Genomic DNA, 19,603 nt, shown 5'->3' on the forward strand with positions numbered 1-19,603 from the left:
AACTCAATGATACAGACTACATCGGCCAGAATTGGCCTTAACTTGGGTAAGCTTGACTATAAAACCAGCTCTAACAACATTTTACTAGATCTGTGTAGATGCAAGAATGAAGTTTAAAGCACCAGGTGATTTGCAGCAGCAAAGCCTGCAATGTGAAGAAAAAAACAACAGTTTCAAACTGCAAACAATCTTTTTACAATAGATCAATGCCCTTTTACCAGCCAGAAAATTATTTCAGACTAGTAAGAGGGATTTTGCACTCCACTATGAAGCACAAAAAAGGAGATTGCATCAAAAGGTTATCCCTATTCAATATGGGGGTCACAATTATATATATCAACGGTTTGTGACAAACTGTTGCTGCAAACCACTGCAAAAGACACACAGATGATGGACGGAATGCAGAGCAAATCAAACATTAACCCCAGTCAATAGATCTGGGTTAAATCCATTGTTCTTTTACTCATCATGCCACCCCAGTTTAGACCCAGCCATAAGCAAATCAGTCTTGACCCTGTGCCTCATGAAAGCTGTCCAGCCCCAACTGCCAGGCCAGGTCCTCCCTGAACGGGAAACAAGCATCCTGGGACCGGTTTCGGGGCATCACCCCATATCAGCCAGGCTAGCTTGAATCCAGTGGCACAGTGAGCCCGTTACCCACGTCTGGGCATACCCAGTGCACTTAGGGCAAGAAAGCAAGAGACACATAGATTCAATATGGTGGTCACAATTATATATATCAACGGTTTGTGACAAACTGTTGCTGCAAACCACTGCAAAAGACACACAGATGATGGACGGAAGGCAGAGCAAATGAAACATTCACCCCCAGTCAATAGATCTGGGTTTAATCCATTGTTTTTTTGCTTACCATGCCACATTGGTTTAGCCCCAGCCATTCGTGCAAACCATTGATCAGTTACGGGAAATGGTGGTAACAAATTCTGAAATGGGAAGCTCAAAGGGGAAGCTGTCCCAGTGGGATAACTTCCACAATGGGAATAATTTCAGGTGCTGCGGTGAAGACTGCTCCCCATGATGTCTTCCCAAAAAGGGAAACATTTCTTTATTTCTTTTAAACGCAGCACCTGTCACTTTAATGGTAATAGGCTTCTTTTTAAAAAATGTTTCCGGTTTACGAATGTAAAAGGATGAGATGGAGATCTGCTGTCCCCTGCAAGCCTCCATGCTGGCATTTGCAGCTAATCACAGGGAATGGCAAAATTAATTTTAATTAGGCAGATAAGTTTTGATCTCCTAAAAATAGACAATATGCTATGCAACCTATTAGTACATACGTTGCTTTGCAAATTCCATTTTTATTCTCAAACTGGTCGGTGTGCAAATTGCACATTCCTGGTTTGAGAATGGGAATAGCACATCAGGCCCCTAGTCCTAAAATAGGGCCTACTGAATACCTTTCGCAACGTGCACCGCACTATGTGCCAAAGAGAAACCTGCATTTATTAACTGAGCCCAACAAGCCTTCAAAAATGATTAAGCACTGAACATGGATCTTGGATATCTAGGATCTCAGGCCGGTGGAACAAAGAGAACCCTAGCCGGATGGCAGAATCGAAGTGCAGGCACTTCAGAAAAAACCTTAAAACCAAGCCAATCAGTTGTACTTACAAATGAACTTCATGCATATGTGAGTTGTGACTGAAGATTAGTTTGCCACACCCCCTTACCTGACTGTCCTCTTGTTTTCCCTGTCCCACCTCATGCAATCCCTGGAGCACCTAAGCACTCTGAGGCAACTGAAAGGTGACTTGCAGTGCTCTATACAATTACGTAATACATTATGTCAGTCTTGTTTGGTACAAACAAATCTGGGTTTCTCGTGGACAATAAACCATCTTGAACCCTACTGGTAAATATGAGTTCTAAATCTTGTTTTTGTATCTAATGGTCTTAAACAGAGAGTGTAACATTTTACCCATTCCCAGAACATAGGTTATTCCAACAAATACAAAAGGCAACCATCTGACTAATAACATGCAGGAGGATTATCCTATATTGCCTTCTCGATCACTGGCTCACAACATCAAATGGGATGTCGTATAAACCACTCCAAATTGTCTACAATGATGGTCCTTCATTTATTCATGCAAATTTGTCACTTTGTGATCTGGTCTGCTGAGTAAAATCTTTCTACAATAGCATTATCACAGTTACCACTTTCCAGAAATCCCTACAAGGGCAGAACACTCTCTGTAACTGGTAGAATGCTCTTCCAATGGTTATCCACTTAATTGAGAACATTTAGGCATTTCATTGATTCCGGACAACATTTTCCAACAGCAAAATGTTCTTTTAAAGAAAATCAAATTACATGCTCATTAGCACTGTGAAACCAGTTTAGTGGTAAAGGTGCACTTTAAGAAACATAGTAACATAAAATAGAAAAGTAACACAACTTAACATATCATACTAATCCTTTAACTCAACTGGTCAGCATTAAACTGAAATACCATATCAAATTTTTCCTACCACGTCCAATACAGTAAGGTGATGCACAGTGTCTTCATATGCAAAGGTAAACTCATTATTTATATAGTCATGCATCATTAACATAAGTTAATATCAATTTTGGCATCTTACTTGTTAAAAACCTTTTTCTCAAGCCGTGAACGTGATGTGTTTGCATTATGTTTTAGATCAGTTAAATTTGGATACTTCTTTTTCTTTCCTTTGTTCTTTCCTTTTCCCTTTCCTTTCCCAGGGCATAAAGAGGATCCTAGGTCCTCTCCAGTGGCTGCTTCAATCTCCCTCATGAGTTCAGGGTCCCGCCAATCTAACAAGAAAACAAAACATAACACAATCTTGATAATTACAATCATATGTCAAAAACAGTACAACTTGTGGGAAGACAACACAAGGTCAAGTATTTTTATGCACACAATACACCACAATTTGCGCATCATCAGAATTCCAAATTCTAATAGTGTAGGTGTATCCCTGAAATACTGCAAGACGGGCAAGGGAAGTATGTTCGTAATAAAAGAAGTTTGGAGTATATTACCACATTTTCAACTCATTTGTTAAACCATTAAATTAATTTGTATGAAATTCTAATCTCAGGAATCTGAATTCAAGTAGAACACAGTCAAATCCAAGACTTTAGAACCTTGAATAAAGATGTGTTTGGATAAACTCACAAACAGTATTACAAGAAAGCAGAACACAAATATAGTGTAGATTGTACCATAGTAAAGTTCCTATTCAGACCCAATGAAACATGCTTCATATCATTGAGTTACCATTTTTCAGATGAGGATGATCAGGCCTAGACCTGTCTGGATTGCTGGTAGTGGCAGCAGAAAGATGGATAACAATGGGGTAAACACACACTTTCAGGAGGGACTGGAAACTAAAAGCACAAAGCAGACAAAAGATTCAAAATTTTCAACTGCACTTTTCTTGCCAGAGTTTGGAAAGAGGCAAAACACTTTGTATGGTTTTGCACAGCTTCAGCCAACTTTCCATCAAACCATATGGAGCTTATTGCTTTCACTGTGGTCTCTCCTTGTTGTACTTACTATAAGTGCTCTCTAACAAAGGAGTGTTACCATACAAAGTAATCAATTGATTGCAAGAGTTTACATTACATGAACAAAATAAAATTCAAAACTGAAATAACAGTGGATTCTGGATTACTCCACAGTTAATCAAAAACCACAATGGCTTTTAGTTGAAAATGAAATTAGACATCCAATTGATCCATTAGCGTGAATCATACAATCCAGTAAAACACAAAATCTACATTCACGATGGTGGCTAACACAATCAAGGCAATCCAGAAAAAGAAGCTAAACTTAAAAAACAACCTATCTGCATCCATTTGGAAGAATGAAAAACTCAACACCAATAGGAAATGTATCTCCTGGGTCAACTGGGAGAAATCAGGGATATGTTTAAATTCTCGGATTTATGAGAATGGTTATACCAAATCATTTGTATAATTCCAAAATGAATTTTATCTCCACGAGCGAGAATGTTACAATTGACTGAGACTTGGAGTTTTGTGGCAAATAAAAAGCCTAGCAAGACAAAATTGCCGTCCATGATTTTAAAGATCAGGAAAAGTTGCCTTAAAAATGTAGTACATCTTGAAAATACAAAACCAAACAAAATTAACAAAACAACTGATAGGTCAAATAACTTTACTGAATTAAACTAACTCGTCTCCCCTATGAAAACTATTCCATCAATATGCTTGCTAAGTTTCAAGACTCTAGTAGATATACAAGCCATTTCATCTGAGGTAGTACATTTGCACATTGCCTGCATCTGGTAGTAAATTATAGCTTTGCTTTCAATATTGGCAACCCGAAGCGTGATTTTGAGAAATGAGTGAAGTCAGCAGTTTCTTCTTTTAACGTGTCACGGTTTAAAGAAGAAAGAAAGTTGAGCCAGAATGCATAGTGGGAGCAGAGATGAGAAGGGGGAATCAGATGAGAGGGGAGAGGTGAAGAAAGCAAGAAAACCCACGCTACCCTATGGAAAGAAAAACTAGTTCCCTGAATGTAAGCAGTGGAAGGATACAAGCCATTCAATCAAGAGGATGGAAAAGAATCTATCCTCCAGGGGAGGGACAAAAACCTGAAGAGGAAGGGCTGCCATCAAATAAGGAGTAAGCATATAAGATTGATAATAAGGCCAACCAATGATAAGTAATGGGTTGACCTGAAGCGCATTGTAAGGATTGGTATTGCCAAACCTTACAATGCGCTTGTGAGACCTAAGAAGGAGAACTTAGACCTCCGCTATATCGGTGTAGGATAATTCAAACTTATTTACATGGATATGTATGGTTCTGCATGTATCTCTAATAAACATTACGCTTGATAATGACTGCTTGCTGACAGATTTGCTTCTTACTGTAGAGATGAAAATATTCTTTTAAACTGGAAGTAAGCAAATTCTCTTACAAAGCATACAAGGAGAGCCTGGACAGCACATGTAAAAAATGTGACAATCATGTGTGGTAACAAAGACCTGATCTCTAGCCACAGACCTGTCTGGGATAGGCTGTACACATATTTACAAGTAATTCAACCACCAAGAGGGCTCAGATGCAACAGTAGCACATGGGCTATTCAATGAAAGTTAAATCACTGTCAATTATCTTCCTTCCCATTTCTTAGGGCTACTCCACAGCACATGTACAACCGCTAACAATCAAGAACAACTTGAGTTGGTCATAGTCAGCTCAGTTGTTTCCACTTTTCTTCTATTTTGTTCTTCCTCTCCTCCCCTTACTTTGTCATCATCTTTTCTTCCAGCAAACCTAGGGGAAGGCCTATGCATATCCTCCAAGACTGACTTACTATATGGTACTTAAAACTACCTAGTGTAATACAAGTTGTTTACTTTCTAATGTGATTTGTTTCTAGCATTAAGCATACAATACGTGTTCTCCAGTGAATATTATTGTTTAGTCCGTATTGCCTCTTAAGCACAGAGCCTTAAAAAAAAAAATAGTTGAACACAAAATAAAATCCAAACCTTCCAATAAATCTCAATTAACCCTCTCACTGATATATCGATTCAATAGCTGAATCAGGATTACTGCATTATTTACTGACTAGCAAAGAAAATCTTGACTTCTTTTATATATTTTACTCCTAAAGGCTAAGGTTATACCAAGAGTTAAGCGTGACACTTCACAGGGAACCAGAGTATCTATCTTCTATTATCAAATTTAAAATCAAATTATAGGTAGGATGGAAAATATTTATATCCGTGTCACAACTTTTCATTTATAACTTTGCCTCCAAAACATGCCTGAGGGTTTGGAAGAGAAAACATGTAGTTGGAAGTATATCTGCTCTGGATAACGTGTCTCAGCATGGCAATACTTTTACTCCACCTTCTTTTTAAAACTTGGGTTGCAGTTTATTTCTTTCCCCAGTGTGCTTAAAATGTCAACTAATATTTTCATGAATATAGGGTACTATCTCTGTGAGCATGAGGCAGCTGTCTGCAGCCGTTTAGCTATTGGCACACATGCTCAGTGAACGAAGCATTGTTCTGGATTTATTTTAAAAAAAAGTAATTTGTACTAGTGCTAATGAAATCTACATTATCCATTATTAATTCTAATGGCCATAGGAAATAAAGTTGCTATTTGTGCGAGTTGTTTTTACATCCAATACTACCAAAAAAGATTGTATGTGGGGTGACCAGTAAACATAATAAAGGGAGCTACATTGTGTCCTTTGCTTAAAGTGTGGCTGTCATATGAGAAGGACATGGTACATTTATGGCAGGTGGTAAGAAGCACTCCTGGGCTGCTCTTTCTATACTCATACATTCTTTTCAGTTGTACATTCACATGGCTCTGTTTCCTGCAGTGCTCAGCGTTGCTCAAAAATAAAAGATGTTGTTCGTCTTCACTCAAAGTCATGTAACAAAGTATTGAAAAGAACATTATTGGAGGAAATACGCAATAACCTTTGTTTCACATCTGAAAAATGATGAGTAGTAAGTTTTCTCTACTTCCTGACGCCCAATTCACAAAACTGGTGTCTGGAATGCAAGAAATTTACTACTGTAGGATTGCACCTACATTTGGAGTATAATTCCAAAAATCCCAAAAGCGCACCAATGTAAAAACAAAAATTAAAAAAAAAGAAAATGTAGCCATGTGGAATACGTCCATTACTTACTGATAATGGCATTACTCCTAGTCCTACTCCCTCGCCTTCCTTCTTAACAAATGAGGTCCAATGTTAATTGTATGTATGTTTTGTACATTAAGTAATATAGAAAGAGTAAATAAGAAATAAAAAATAAAAAAAAATGAGGCCCTTTGCCTACCCAAGACCCTCCCCCAGCTTATAAAAACATCCCAGACCCCATCACCTCCTGTACGTAAACAAGCCGAGCCTAGAACACAGTTGGACCGCACCGGGAGGGCCCTAGAAGGAAGGCAAGGGAGAAGGAGTTGGAGTAATGCCATTATCAGTAAGTAATGGACGCATTACCTCCTGCCCCTCCCTCACCTTCCTTCTTAACAAGCAAAAACGGAGACAGACAACTGAGTAAAGAACACCATTTTCATAACATGCCCCAAATCACAACACAATTTCCCTAGTCCTTCAAAGAGGACAAGACTTTGTGGCCCAGGAAATTATCCAAATGTCCCAGACCAACAATCCGATAGTGGCAGACAAAAGTGGAAGGGGAAAGACCAAGTCACCACCCTACAAATTTTCACCAGAAAGGTACCTTGCAATTCAGCCACAGTAGCTGCCATACTGCACGTAAAGTGTCTCTGGACCCCCACTGGAGGATTCACCCCTTATACCTCAGAAGCAAAAAGGATCAGAGACCGAATCCACCAACTCAAAGTAGCCGTGGACTGTTTTCCCCCTTCTTAGCGGGACCAAAATTCACAAAAAGCGTCCCCCTTCCGGAAGGACTCATCCACCTGCAAATACCAAAACAAAGTTCTCGTCACATCCAAACAGTGAAACCGACAGTCCTCAGCCGAGGAAGGATCAGGACAAAAATCAGGCAAAATCACCTCCTGACTGAGATGAAAAGCTAAATTTACTTTAGGGACAAAAGAAGGAACCGGCACCAGCACCACCCGAGCAGAAAAGATCTTGCAAAAAGGATACTTACAGGACAAGACCCCAACACATCCATCCGCCTGGCCGAAGTGATGGCTAGCAGGATACAAGCCTTGAAAGTCAAGAGCTTCAACTCCAGCCCCTCAAAGGGTTTAAGAGGAGGACTCGACAGCACATCCAAGACCAACTGTAAATTCCAACATGGAAAAGAGCGCCCAGGCAGAGGAAAAAGGTTCAAAAGACCCCGGAAAAAAACGAGGCATCAGGTCCCCGTCATCCTGCAAATTGCGCCAGCAACCCCTAAACGCCTGAATGGCTGCCCACTGCACAAAGCAACCGACAAACCCAACTGAGCACCATGCAGCAAGAACTGCATAACCAAAAAGAGATCATCTACAGTAGGAACCCTTAAACGCCTAAATGGCTGACCACTGCAGGAAGCAACCGACAAACCCAACTGAGCACCATCCTGCAGGAACTGCATAACCAAAAAGAGATCAGCTACAGTAGCTAAATAGCGGCCCCAGGCCACCCGGCCAGATGACTGCTGCGGGCAGGATCGTAAGAGGGGCACAGCAGCGGCGGCAGGACAAAGAACTGCTTAGCCGGGCCCGTGGAGAAGTTATATGCGCTAGCCTGAGGGTCTAAGCCAGGCGGAAGCCTAACCCTAAAATAGCGGTCAAGGGAGTTCAGGCATTTCAGGCACCTTCAAGGGATGACACCACCCCCATCTCCACACTAAATTGATGTCCTCTTGGGAATGAACTAGATCTATCCTACACCGAATATCAACGCAGCTGCTGTCTATGCTCTCGTGTCGGTGGTAGCACGTTGCTGCACCTGAACCACTAATGGGGATCCTGAAGAAAAGTGGAGAACCTTCGACCAGCTGAGGAGAGATGAGTACCGGAAAGCTGGAGGTTGAGGCGGGCGGCGTTTCCCAATAACACCAGGACTGGTGCGGCTGATGGAACTATGACGATGCCATCCGGCGGAAACCTTATGTGTTATACTGACCGCGGTGCCCGAGCAACATGGCCGATGCCCGGTGGAGCTGTTTTTGCAGCTATAGAGGAGATTGACTTTGGTTTCACCCCCTTAGCCGTCACCTACCCAGCCGGACATTGGACATTGTTTTACCTCGTCTCTCCACTGTGTTTCCTTTCCCTCCCCGCCTCCTCCCTCCGTGATCCTTGTGGCTGACTCCCCTTCCCAGCCATATCTGACCTTGTTTTTTTTTCCTACACCCCGGTCTTGAACTTTCACCCCCCCAACCTCCCTCATGCTCCAGGTAACGTGTATATGTTTTTCATTTTATGCTGTGGTAACTAATGTAACTTTGTGCAACTTGTTCTTATATAAAGCACTCTGATACCCCCGGGTCTAGCCAGCGCTATATAAAACTCTTCAAATAAACAAGCATTTGCAATGCAATAGGTCTCGCATTTGCGAGAGTTTTAGCTATTGGCACTGTAAATGACAATGCCTTCTATTCATGTGTTAGTTTTTAAAACATAAATGAAAGGCATTGTCATTTGCAATGCCAATAGCTTAAACTCTCGCACATGCTAGACCTATTGCAGTGCAAAAGTTTTTTTTTCCATAGGCCATACTAACAGTGTGACATTTACAGTGCGGCCCGGCAATGATCACATGCAATTTACGTAACAGTCCTTATTTAAATAGACTTCACTGCGTGCGATTTTATCTTTTTTTCCTAGCGCAATTATTTGTTTATTTATAATTATTTGTTTAAATAATTTTAAGGAGCTTCATATGTAGATTATTCTATATTTGTTTGCACTTAAATGTAATAACTGGCACTATTTTGCCCCGAAAATTAATACATTTTTTGTAATCATTTTATGGTATTAGAAGAAATGGTTTTAATTAACTGTAATAAACATGAACGATTTGTGAAAAAGCCACAAACGTCACTTTGAGGAATGGGATAGTGAGAGGCAGTTAGAAATAACAAGAAAGGGGCGTGCTTAGCCAGTACACCCACAGACGCCTCAAACTAGGACCGGTATGGGCACTGAGGTGACAGGTGAATGCCTCAGAATAACCACTGCCCACCCGGGTAATCGTGCTCTATGACCCTTAACTTTCAAACTACGTCCTAACTATGATGGAAGCAATATGCTGGGTGCGGCCGGCAGCCCTGCGGACTCGTGTCGTTCATCCTTGGAGGTCACGACTGCAGTATTGTTCTGTAACAATCCAGGCACTGGGGCCACATGAGGGATGACTGGGATAGTCCATCCATGCAGGGAGCTGTCTTCTGCCCTCCTTCAAGTTCGTGTTTTCTCCTCTCCAAGGGACGAAAGAGGAAACGGAGTCAGAAAGAGTCGTGGAGAGGTGGACCAGAGCACACAGGGGGAACAGTAAGAAATGTGGGCAGAGCGACGGTAGAGGAGGCAAGCAAGAAGAGCTGTAGAGAGACAAATTGAATACTGATGTATTTAGATGTGCAGATCATAGAGCATACCCACAGTCTTTGGAAACACTGTGGAGAGAGGGACAAGGGGAGAGTAGAAGCAGGGAAAGCTGTGGAGGGAGGGGCGAGAGGAAAGGGGAAGCAGGAAGAGCTGTGGAGAGAGGGACGAGGGGAGAGCGGAAGCAGGGAAAGCTATGGCTAGAGGGGCGAGAGGAGAGCGGAAGCAGGGAGAGCTGTGGAAAGAGGGGCGAGAGGAGAGTGGAAGCAGGGAGAGCTGTGGAGAGAGGGGCGAGAGGAGAGTGGAAGCAGGGAGAGCTGTGGAGAGACGCGCGAGAGTAGAGTGGAAAAAGGAAGAGCTGTGGAGAGAGGAACAAAGGAGGAGATGCAGAGCAGGAACACCTGTAGAGTGGGACCATAGCAGCGAGGGAGAACTGAAAAGGCGGAGAAGAGTGGGATGATAAAGGTCAGGGAGAGCAGGAAGAGCTGTGGACAGAGGGACTATCACCAGAACCACTGGAATAGTGCAATTCTGCGGTTTGGGCGTTTTCCACATAATTATGGATGTGCCGCATTTGCACCAAAATCCATCATCTACAGCATAATCAGCAGATTTTAATAAAAAAATAGTTTTTAGCTCAAGTGGTTTTAAAGTTGATAAAAATGCAGTGACCGGTGTTGCGCAGCAGAAGGCCGTTCGCAAAGGCTGACTGCCAGCATTCTATTGTTTAGTGCTGTATTTGGGTGCCATACTGGCAATAATGAGATGAATCATCATGTGTATTTTGTGTAATTTTACTTGTAATCCACTTACTTCTGGGCACTTTTCTAAGCTGCACTCTGCCAAATTCCCCCGCGCAGCGGATAATAGCGCTGCTGCGGGTTGAGATCGACACTGATGCCATCCTCGCGCCAAGACCTTGGCCACGCCCACTCTTACGAGGCCACGCCCATCACACACTATATCAATGTGCATTCCCCAAACGCGCAGCGGGCGAGCGCAGCGGGCGCGCCGTCAGCGCGCCGAAGGCGCGCCAAGGGGAAGCCCGTCTGCGCCCGTCCGCGCCAGACCGGGCCCAGGGGTCAGCCAGGCCGGCCATACCATCACTTACTCGGCCGACTCCCTGAGGGATCTACAACTCCCCAACCTCACTCCCTCCCCGTCTACCATCAGACGCATCTCCATGACCGGTATCTCCCCATCTGATCGGCGCCCCACCAATCTGGTCACCCCCCCTACCCAGCCTACCAAGAGCAATACCACCATCAGAGTTCTTTATCTTAACACCCGCTCCTTGGTTAAACATCACGCCGACATCTTCATCCTTCTATCCAACGAGAAACCGGACGTCCTCCTGCTCACTGAAACTTGGCTGACTGCGGACTCGCTTCCTGACATTCTGGCGGCCCTCACCCCAGACTATTACATCCTCCGTGCCGATCGGCCAGGAAACCGCCCTGGGGGCGGGGTAGCGGCCATAATCTCCAAACGCCTTAACTTCATTTCTACTCCATCCATCTCACTCCTGGGAGTAGATAACCTTATCTTCAGCCTAAAAACGGATAGCAGGGCCTTAACTCTCCTCCTTCTTTATCGCCCCCCCAACCGATGCCTTCCTTCGCAGCCACCCTGACCGATAAGTTGATCAACCTTCTCACTTCTCACCCCAGATACGCCCTTTTCGGCAACCTTAATTATTGGTTTAATGACATCAACGCTGGGCCCCACGCCTTGGAGGTCTTCGAGGCTCTCACTAGCCTCAACCTGTCTCAACAAATCACCTCACCTACACATATTAAGGGCCACATTCTAGACCAAATATGGACCCAAAGCCTAACTCTTTCTCCCCCTCCGTCTCACCCTGTACCTGGTCAGACCACCACTTAATAGATACCACCCTTACGATCAGTGGCAATCCCCCCACTGATGGCCGGTGGTCTATCTCGCAAATGGAACGCCTATGACTCCGAAGGATTTCTTGCGACTCTCTCAGACACCCGCCCTGCCCTCGTTTCGCGAACCAACATTGACAAATTAGAAAGTGACATATGCTTCTGGCTGCAGTCAGCCAGTGACCAATTTGCCCCCTTAATCAAATTTCCCCCGACCAGACACCACAACTCCCACCGTTGGTTCTCGGACGACCTCAAAAAACTTAAACTGAAGGTACGTCAGCTAGAAAGGGCATGGAGACGCAACTACTCCGAACCAGCCAGATCACAATACACCTCAGCCCGCAGAGACTACAAAATCGCAATACTTTCAGCCAAATCAACCCACTTTTTCTTCGGACAACAAATCTAAAGACATTTTTAAAATCATGAACGAACTGACATCTGACGACAGAACCCTCCCAGGCCAAACCCCCACCCAAGAAACTTGTGACACTCTCAACCTCTTCTTCGTCGAAAAAATTAATAAATTCAAGGCATCGATCTCCACCGTCCCTCAGATCACCACTCCGGAAACTCCCCTTAACAACATTTCCGCCTTCACCGAATTCCCCCCCATCAACCCCATTTCCCTAGTACAGCTTGCGTCCCGGATAAAATCAGGTTCCCCGAACGATGGCTGCCCACCCTCAGTCCTACGAAGTGTATGTCATTCCTTACCTGAATGCATCCTACTTCTCTTGAATGGCTCGCTCAGCACAGGTACTGTTCCCAGATCCTTCAAAGAGGCCATCCTAGTCCCGCTACTTAAAAAACCTGGCGCGGACTCAGCGGAACTCTCCAACTATCGCCCCATTTCGCTTCTGCCCTATTTTTCAAAACTTCTCGAAGCACATGTCACTAGATGCCTCTCCAACTTTATTGAGACCTCTTGCTACCTGGAGCCTAATCAGGCCGGCTTCAGGCCTTCATTCTCTACAGGCTGGCATCCAGGACCCTGCCCTCAGCTGGATCCGGTCTTTCTTGTCTGGTAGAACCCAAGCCGTCCGGCTGGGCCCCTACACAGCACCCAAGACCCCCACAACCTGCGGAGTTCCCCAGGGCTCCTCCCTGTCACCTTTACTGTTCAATCTATACCTTCGGCCCTTACTCCACTCACTCCGTAACTGGGACATCACAGTTTATAACTATGCCGACGATCTGCAGATCATCTTTCCACTCAACTCTCCCAATGCGATAGATAACTTTCACTCCGTTATGCTCCACATCCAAGATTGGATGAATTCCAACCAATTGAAGCTGAACCCCGGGAAAACTGAGCTTCTTCTCCCGGGCTCCAGCCCCTCTTTCTGGGGAACCCAGTTCTGGCCCACTGAACTGGGCCTCCCACCGACCCCTTCGATCTCTGTAAAAAGTCTCGGCATGACTATCGACGCCTAACTCTCTCTCCGACCTCATGTCGGCTCCGTGATTTCATCCTGTTCCTTCCAACTCAGAAAGATCCGGAAGGTCAGTCACCTGCTCCCCCCACTTGCTCTGATTCAAGTAATCATATCTCTTGTGCTCTCCCGCTTGGACTTTTCCAACTGCATCTACCACGGACTTCCCAAAACCCTTCTCCACCGCCTTCAGGTGGTCCAAAACCAGGCAGCTCGTATCATCTTCAAATCTCCAAAATGGCAATCTGCCAAACCTCTGATGCATAAACTACATTGGCTGCCCATAGAAAAGAGGGTGGCCTTCAAGTTGGGCTGCCTCACGTTCAAAGCCCCCCACTGCCCCAGCCCTGCTTTCCTGACTTCCCTCATCACTCCCTACTGTCCAAAAAGCAATCATCGCTCTGCTCATCTTAAATCACTTGTCATACCCAAAACCAGAACCAACAAATTTGGCGGACGAAGGTTCGCCCTTTTGGCACCGAAGTTCTGGAACTCCCTTCCCTGATCATCAAATCAAGCAGCTCCCTCCTTCATTTTAGGAAGCTGCTCAAAACCTCTCTCTTTCCCCCACCCTGCTAACCCTGCATTAACCCCAGATTGTGTATCACCTTTGTCCTATAGCGCCAGGAAACCCATGGTGTCAGTGCGCTCTACAAATTTCATTTAATAATAATAATAATAGTAAAACTGACAAACTAATGAAGTGATACCATCCCCCAAAACTGCAACATTAAGCAGCATAATTTGCCTTCTGTTGCAGGATGATTAATCAATCGTGCAGCTTAATTTGGACCACCCTTGCCGCATAATTCCAGGGTCCCTGACAACATTGGACGTGGGAGAGAAAGAAGAGCTGTGGAGGGTAGAACGGGAGAGCGGGAAGAGTTGTGAAAAAAGGCTGCAGAGAGGAGAAAGCAGGGCGTTTAGAGTAGAGACTGAGTCCAGAGAAAAGCAAAGAATTAAAATAATTAGTGGTTTGGTGAAGTAAATGTCGGGTTCTGAGAAGACCGTATTCTCGCTCCCCTTTTCAGCTGGAGTCTGTTTCCGTGGAAACCTACACTGGTCCCTGAATGTGCACAGGCACCACGCGCAGTGGTGGTCGTGGGGACGAGGAGGGAGGGGCGCCTGCGATGACCGTCTCCCGGAGGCACCAGCACCTCTTTGACTCAACAAGGGCTGGATGCTGGGGGAGAACTGATAGGAGGTCCGCGTGGGCGGAGCATGCTAGAGTTTTACTGTGCCTCACGCCCTTGTTTATCAACACTGCGAGTGCTTGGAACTGGTTATACGTCACCATTAAGAGCTATATTTAAGTTAAAAGCGCCATTATATTTAGTGTGAAAGGAGCAAAGTATTGCACTTTTCAAGTTTATACACTTTCAAGTCTATTTGCGAAGTTGCTGTTTAAACGTTTATATTTACAGCGTCGTGAAATAAGAAGACCGCGACAGTCAGCGCTGGAATATATAAATGATGTTATCACGGCCCTTGTCCCTATCTGTGCTGAGGTTTTCTTGTCGCCATGGCAACTCCCAAACAGATAATGCATCTGAACAACAGCGTACGAGGGAGAAAGTTCAACCCTCAGCATTACGCCGCAAGCAAACAATCCAGTCCGGGTGGGCGGGGCCTAAAGTAGACAGGACGGTCACCAAAAAGCCTCACTTTCAATCGGAGGCCTGCATTTGCCATAAAGGATGACGTGCGACAATTGAAAGCATGGGCGGAGCTTCGACCCCACTTCTGAAAGCAACCCGACGACAATAGATCTCGCATAGCGAGCAACGCACGCGCGGAGACACTAGGCGAGACCTAAAAATAAAGGATCAACCTCCTTATGAAAACACACCAGGCCAAAAAAGCTCTCCAATGCCTGGCATAAGAGACAAGTGCAGAAGACCTACGACAAGCCTGCAAAGTCACAGCCAACTGTTCAGGGAGCCCCAAGCCCTAAGCCCCTCTTCTCAATCACCATGCTGTCAAGTGCAACTTCCTTAAGGTGCCTGGGGGAAAAGCCGGAAAAAACAAGGGAGACGGAACTACAGGTAGGACTAACTCCAGGGCGCACAGCAACAAGTACAGGAGAGGAAAACAATTATCACGTGGCCACCTGGGCGCAATCAACACCACCCGGGCCCGCTCCCTTTGGACCCGAACCAGAAAAGCCCTGACCAGCCGAAATTGAGGAAAAGCGTAGAGCAGGCCCTGAGGCCAAGGACCGGTCAAACCGTCGATCCAGAGATCCGCCAACCCAAAGAACAAAACCGCCCCACCTTGCCATTCCCCGGACCAGCAAACAAGACTATGACGAGGCGGCCCCAATGAACCACCAACTGGCGGAACAAACTGGGAAGCAGATAGAAATTCTTGGACGAGGGAATGTCCCTACTCAACAGACCGGCTCAGACATTCTCCACCCCCTGAATGTAAAGAGCAGACCGCCCCAGAACCCAGTCCTGAGCCCATAGGAAAATGTCTCTGGTCATCAAGTTCAGGGATCTAGACCTAGTTATCCCCTGCCTCTTGACATAGGACTTCACCACCAGATTATCCATTTGAACCACCACCATTTGTAATTGCAGAGCATCCTGAAAATGGAGCAGCGTGAGCCAAATCACCCGCAACTCCCCCCCCCCCAGTTCAGGAGTCCTGCAGAGGCCAACACCCCTGAACCTGCTCCGACTTCAGCCACACCCCCCAACCGGACAGGATGGCATCCGACGTTACCACCAGTGGAGCCAGGGGAGACAACGAAACCCCAGCCAGAAGATGCTGGTGGCAGAGCCGCCAGGAGAGGTCCTACCAGGTTCAGTCAGTCATCCGTAGCGGAGCCAACAGATACTTGGCCCCTGGAGACCACACAGCCAGAAAGCAGTTGGCTAGGCAAAGAAGGTGAAACCGGGGCCAGGGCACAAGAAAAACCACTGAAGCCAAATGCCCCTGCACCCTCAATCACTCCACTGCCAGAGGAGCCTCCTGGGACATCAAGGCCTGAACCTGTGTCTGCAACGAGACGAGTCGCCTCTCGTATAGAGTAACACTGCCCTTGAGAGTCTGAAAACGAGCCCCGATCAAGATCATGTCCTGAGAGGGGGGCCAAAGAAGATTTCCACCAAATCACCAAAAATCCTTGCCCCTGCAGAACCTCCAAGACCCTTTCGACCTGAGCAACAACAAAAAAGACACCTCCGCTGAATGAAGCAAGAGATCGTCCAAATAGGGATGAATAAACACACCCCCACAACATGAAGGATAGCCATCAGTGGCGCAAGGACCTTTGTAAAGTCCTTGGAGAGGACTTGAGGCCGAAGGGGAGAACACAAAACTGAAAATGGCATCCTCTACCACGAACCTCAGGAATCGCTGAGAGGAGGCTGTGACAGGAACGTGGGGAGAAGCGTACTCGAGATCCAAGAGGGCAAAAAACTCCTGGCTAGACCAGAGGAACAATCGCCTTAATGGCCAGCATTCAGAAGTGAACAGCCTGAACCCAGGATTTGAAACACTTCAGATCTAAAACGGGCTGATAACACACCCCCTCCCTCACCCCCAAGACCTTCTGAACCAAGAACAGAATGGAATAGGCCCCTGACTCTGGCGCCCTGCAAATGGCCTGTTTTACCACTAACTGATGGACACCCTCCAATAGTACCAACATTCTCAGTCGGGCAGCCGGTACTGGAGTCATACGAACACCTGTCTGGGGGAGGGAGTCCCAGGGAAAAACGAGCGCTAAACCAATGGGGAAGAAAGATGTCCCAACACCAACCAGGACACAAATAAAAACTGTATAAACAACCAAAAACGGGACCAAACCCATCCTAATGTCTCTCCAAGCGCACTTAGTTCCAGCCAATCCAGCCGCACCGCAACCCGGAAACACAGCCCCAGGCACCAGTAGAACGCCAGGCTCCATCACGGCATCCACACGCAAGCGCTCCACACCCCTCCAAAGAGGAGTCGCAGGAGGAAGCCGGAGGATTGCTGCCCAATGCACTGCACGGCCGTGACCAGCACCCGATAACCCCCCCCCCCCCCCCAACCATGCCAAGGAGGGGAAAACAGCCAAGGTAAGTCTCACTCGAGACAAAAAAAGAACAGGAGGTGGTGGGAGAGGGAGGTGTTTTTATACGCTGAGGGTGGGTCTTGGGGAGGCAAAGGGCCTCATTTGTGAAAGGTGAGGGAGGAACGGGAGGTAATAAACATTCTCCACCACGTGGAAAATTTGCATGCGCGAAAAAGTTTTGAAAAATGAGTAAAAAAATGGGAAATGTGTATTTTTGCTACTACGTTTTCCTCCACAACATGGTAATAAAGATCTTAGTCTTACCATTTATATGTGTTTGCACAGAGGGAAACTATCTGCAAAATGTTTATGAATACCCACAAAACTGTGAGCCTGTGCATATTAAATGAATTTTGCAGGACCCAACTCTGCAACAGTGTCCCCCACAATGAATTCTGCAGCACCTACCTCTGCGACAATGTCCCCCAACCAGTGGAAAATATGCCATAATGTCATTTTTGTTGCCACTGTAATCACAATTGAAAATAGTAGAATTCCACAATCAAGCCTTTGTAACAATGTCTTTCACAGATTCTGTGATTTAAACACTGGTATTACGTCTTAACATATGTAGCGATTCAGAAGAAGTACTTCACCTAATTATTCCAACCACCAAACCCAAACACTACAAAACCAAAGTTGATAACCAGCTGCATGGTTCACACAGAGGAAGCATGCATGATGCTTACAATAACATGGGGACTAGGAGAGGAGAAAGGGAAGAAGGACAACTGTCTAAGTAAGGATGCAGGATTTTCTAGCTCTGAGTGTCCGGACTGACAGTGTGAGGGGTAGGTCGGAGACCCATAATGTGCATCAACTGCCGACTTTCGACACGCACAATAGCATACCGCACCGACCGGTCTGACTGAGGCACTATACCTATTAATTAGTCGTCTACTCCCAGGAATATACTACATACTAATGTAAGGTATACAGGGCATGATTAATGCATATTTCACAGAATATCCCTGTTGAATAGATGAAGTTTAATTGGTCCTGATGAAATGCTGTGATCCTAGCAGACAGTAAAAGGCATGAAACAAGTTGACCCTAGCTCCTAAAAGGAGCACTCCCATAGACTACCCAGGTTTCACCAGGAGACCTAGACCCCCATACAGGAACTGCACACTCCTCTTTTCTCGGTTCACAGTGCTTTTTATGCACAGCTAAGTAAAGCTTTCTGTACAGAACCACAAAAAAGACAAATACCGTGGCAAAGTCAATAGGTTTCATGTTTGTACAGTGCGCTCTTGGCTTTGTCAGTGCTTATGTTTGTGCAGAGCAGCAAGAGCAGAGACAAGGATCTGAAAAATGAATGCGACAGAGTAAATTTTTGTTCTGCAGCATTAGAGGTGAGTGAGCCCACAAATTACCAGAGAGAGCCGAGCACGAGCGGAGGGTCTGGATGGACTCTTAAAGTCTGTGCACGAGCCGAGCCCTGAAACTTTTTGTCAAGTAAACTGTGAAAGACACCATATAAAAATATGATAACTACTTCAGAAGTGAATATCTTTAACATGCAGAAGCGTTTCAACTTGGCACATTAGATTATATCACTGCATTGACAGGCATTTATTGAAAGAGGCAGTTTTTAAACATGAACTTAAAAATATTCATGCCTACTAACACCCGCCATGATAACAATGCCATTAGTGAATTTAGAGGGAAGCCATTTGTCAAGAACACCCTTTATGTGGCCTAGATTCATACACAGAGCAAGATTATAGTTTAATAAATCCAATAGAAGTGCTTGTGTAGCACACACTCTGAACTCACGCATTTCAAAGAGCTCTCAAATGCAATGAGGAAAACGGAAGCACAGTGAAATATATTATCTGCCTAAGGTCACAAAATTTGGTCAAGCGGGGAAGCCAGAAAAAATCCCAGGCTTTCTGATTTACATTGTGACATTCAGCCACTAGATGTGTAGGTCTTTACCTTGCATGTTTAACATCAACGCTTAATGTGTTTTTGTTCATTCTTGACTCGTTAGGTCACAGCATGGGTGGCAGGCAGAAGCCACATGACGCGTGGCTCCTTTTGGGCTCAACTGTAAAAGAGAACCTCTAGCTGAGCCAGGGATCTGGTTCAAGTGTGGCTTGGGCTTTAAGTGGCTCACCCACCTCTATGTAGCATTCATTTTAGAGGCTTTTTTCAGCACTTGCTCCCCAGTTTCACTGGG

General features: G+C 45.3%; 1 protein-coding gene across 2 annotated transcripts in view; it reads right to left on the reverse strand.

The window, feature by feature from the left end:
- The window catches only part of UVSSA (UV stimulated scaffold protein A), a 287,019-nt gene that overhangs the window by 10,711 nt on the left and 256,705 nt on the right, over nt 1-19,603 (reverse strand). For both annotated transcript variants that reach the window (XM_085642589.1, XM_085642590.1), the window contains exon 13: nt 2,605-2,797. In XM_085642589.1, the coding sequence (XP_085498715.1) occupies nt 2,605-2,797 (193 nt within the window). The remainder of the gene's footprint in view (nt 1-2,604; nt 2,798-19,603) is intronic.

The sequence above is a fragment of the Triturus cristatus genome, chromosome 2_2 (genome assembly GCF_964204655.1).
Source record: "Triturus cristatus chromosome 2_2, aTriCri1.1, whole genome shotgun sequence".
Lineage (NCBI taxonomy): Eukaryota > Metazoa > Chordata > Amphibia > Caudata > Salamandridae > Triturus > Triturus cristatus.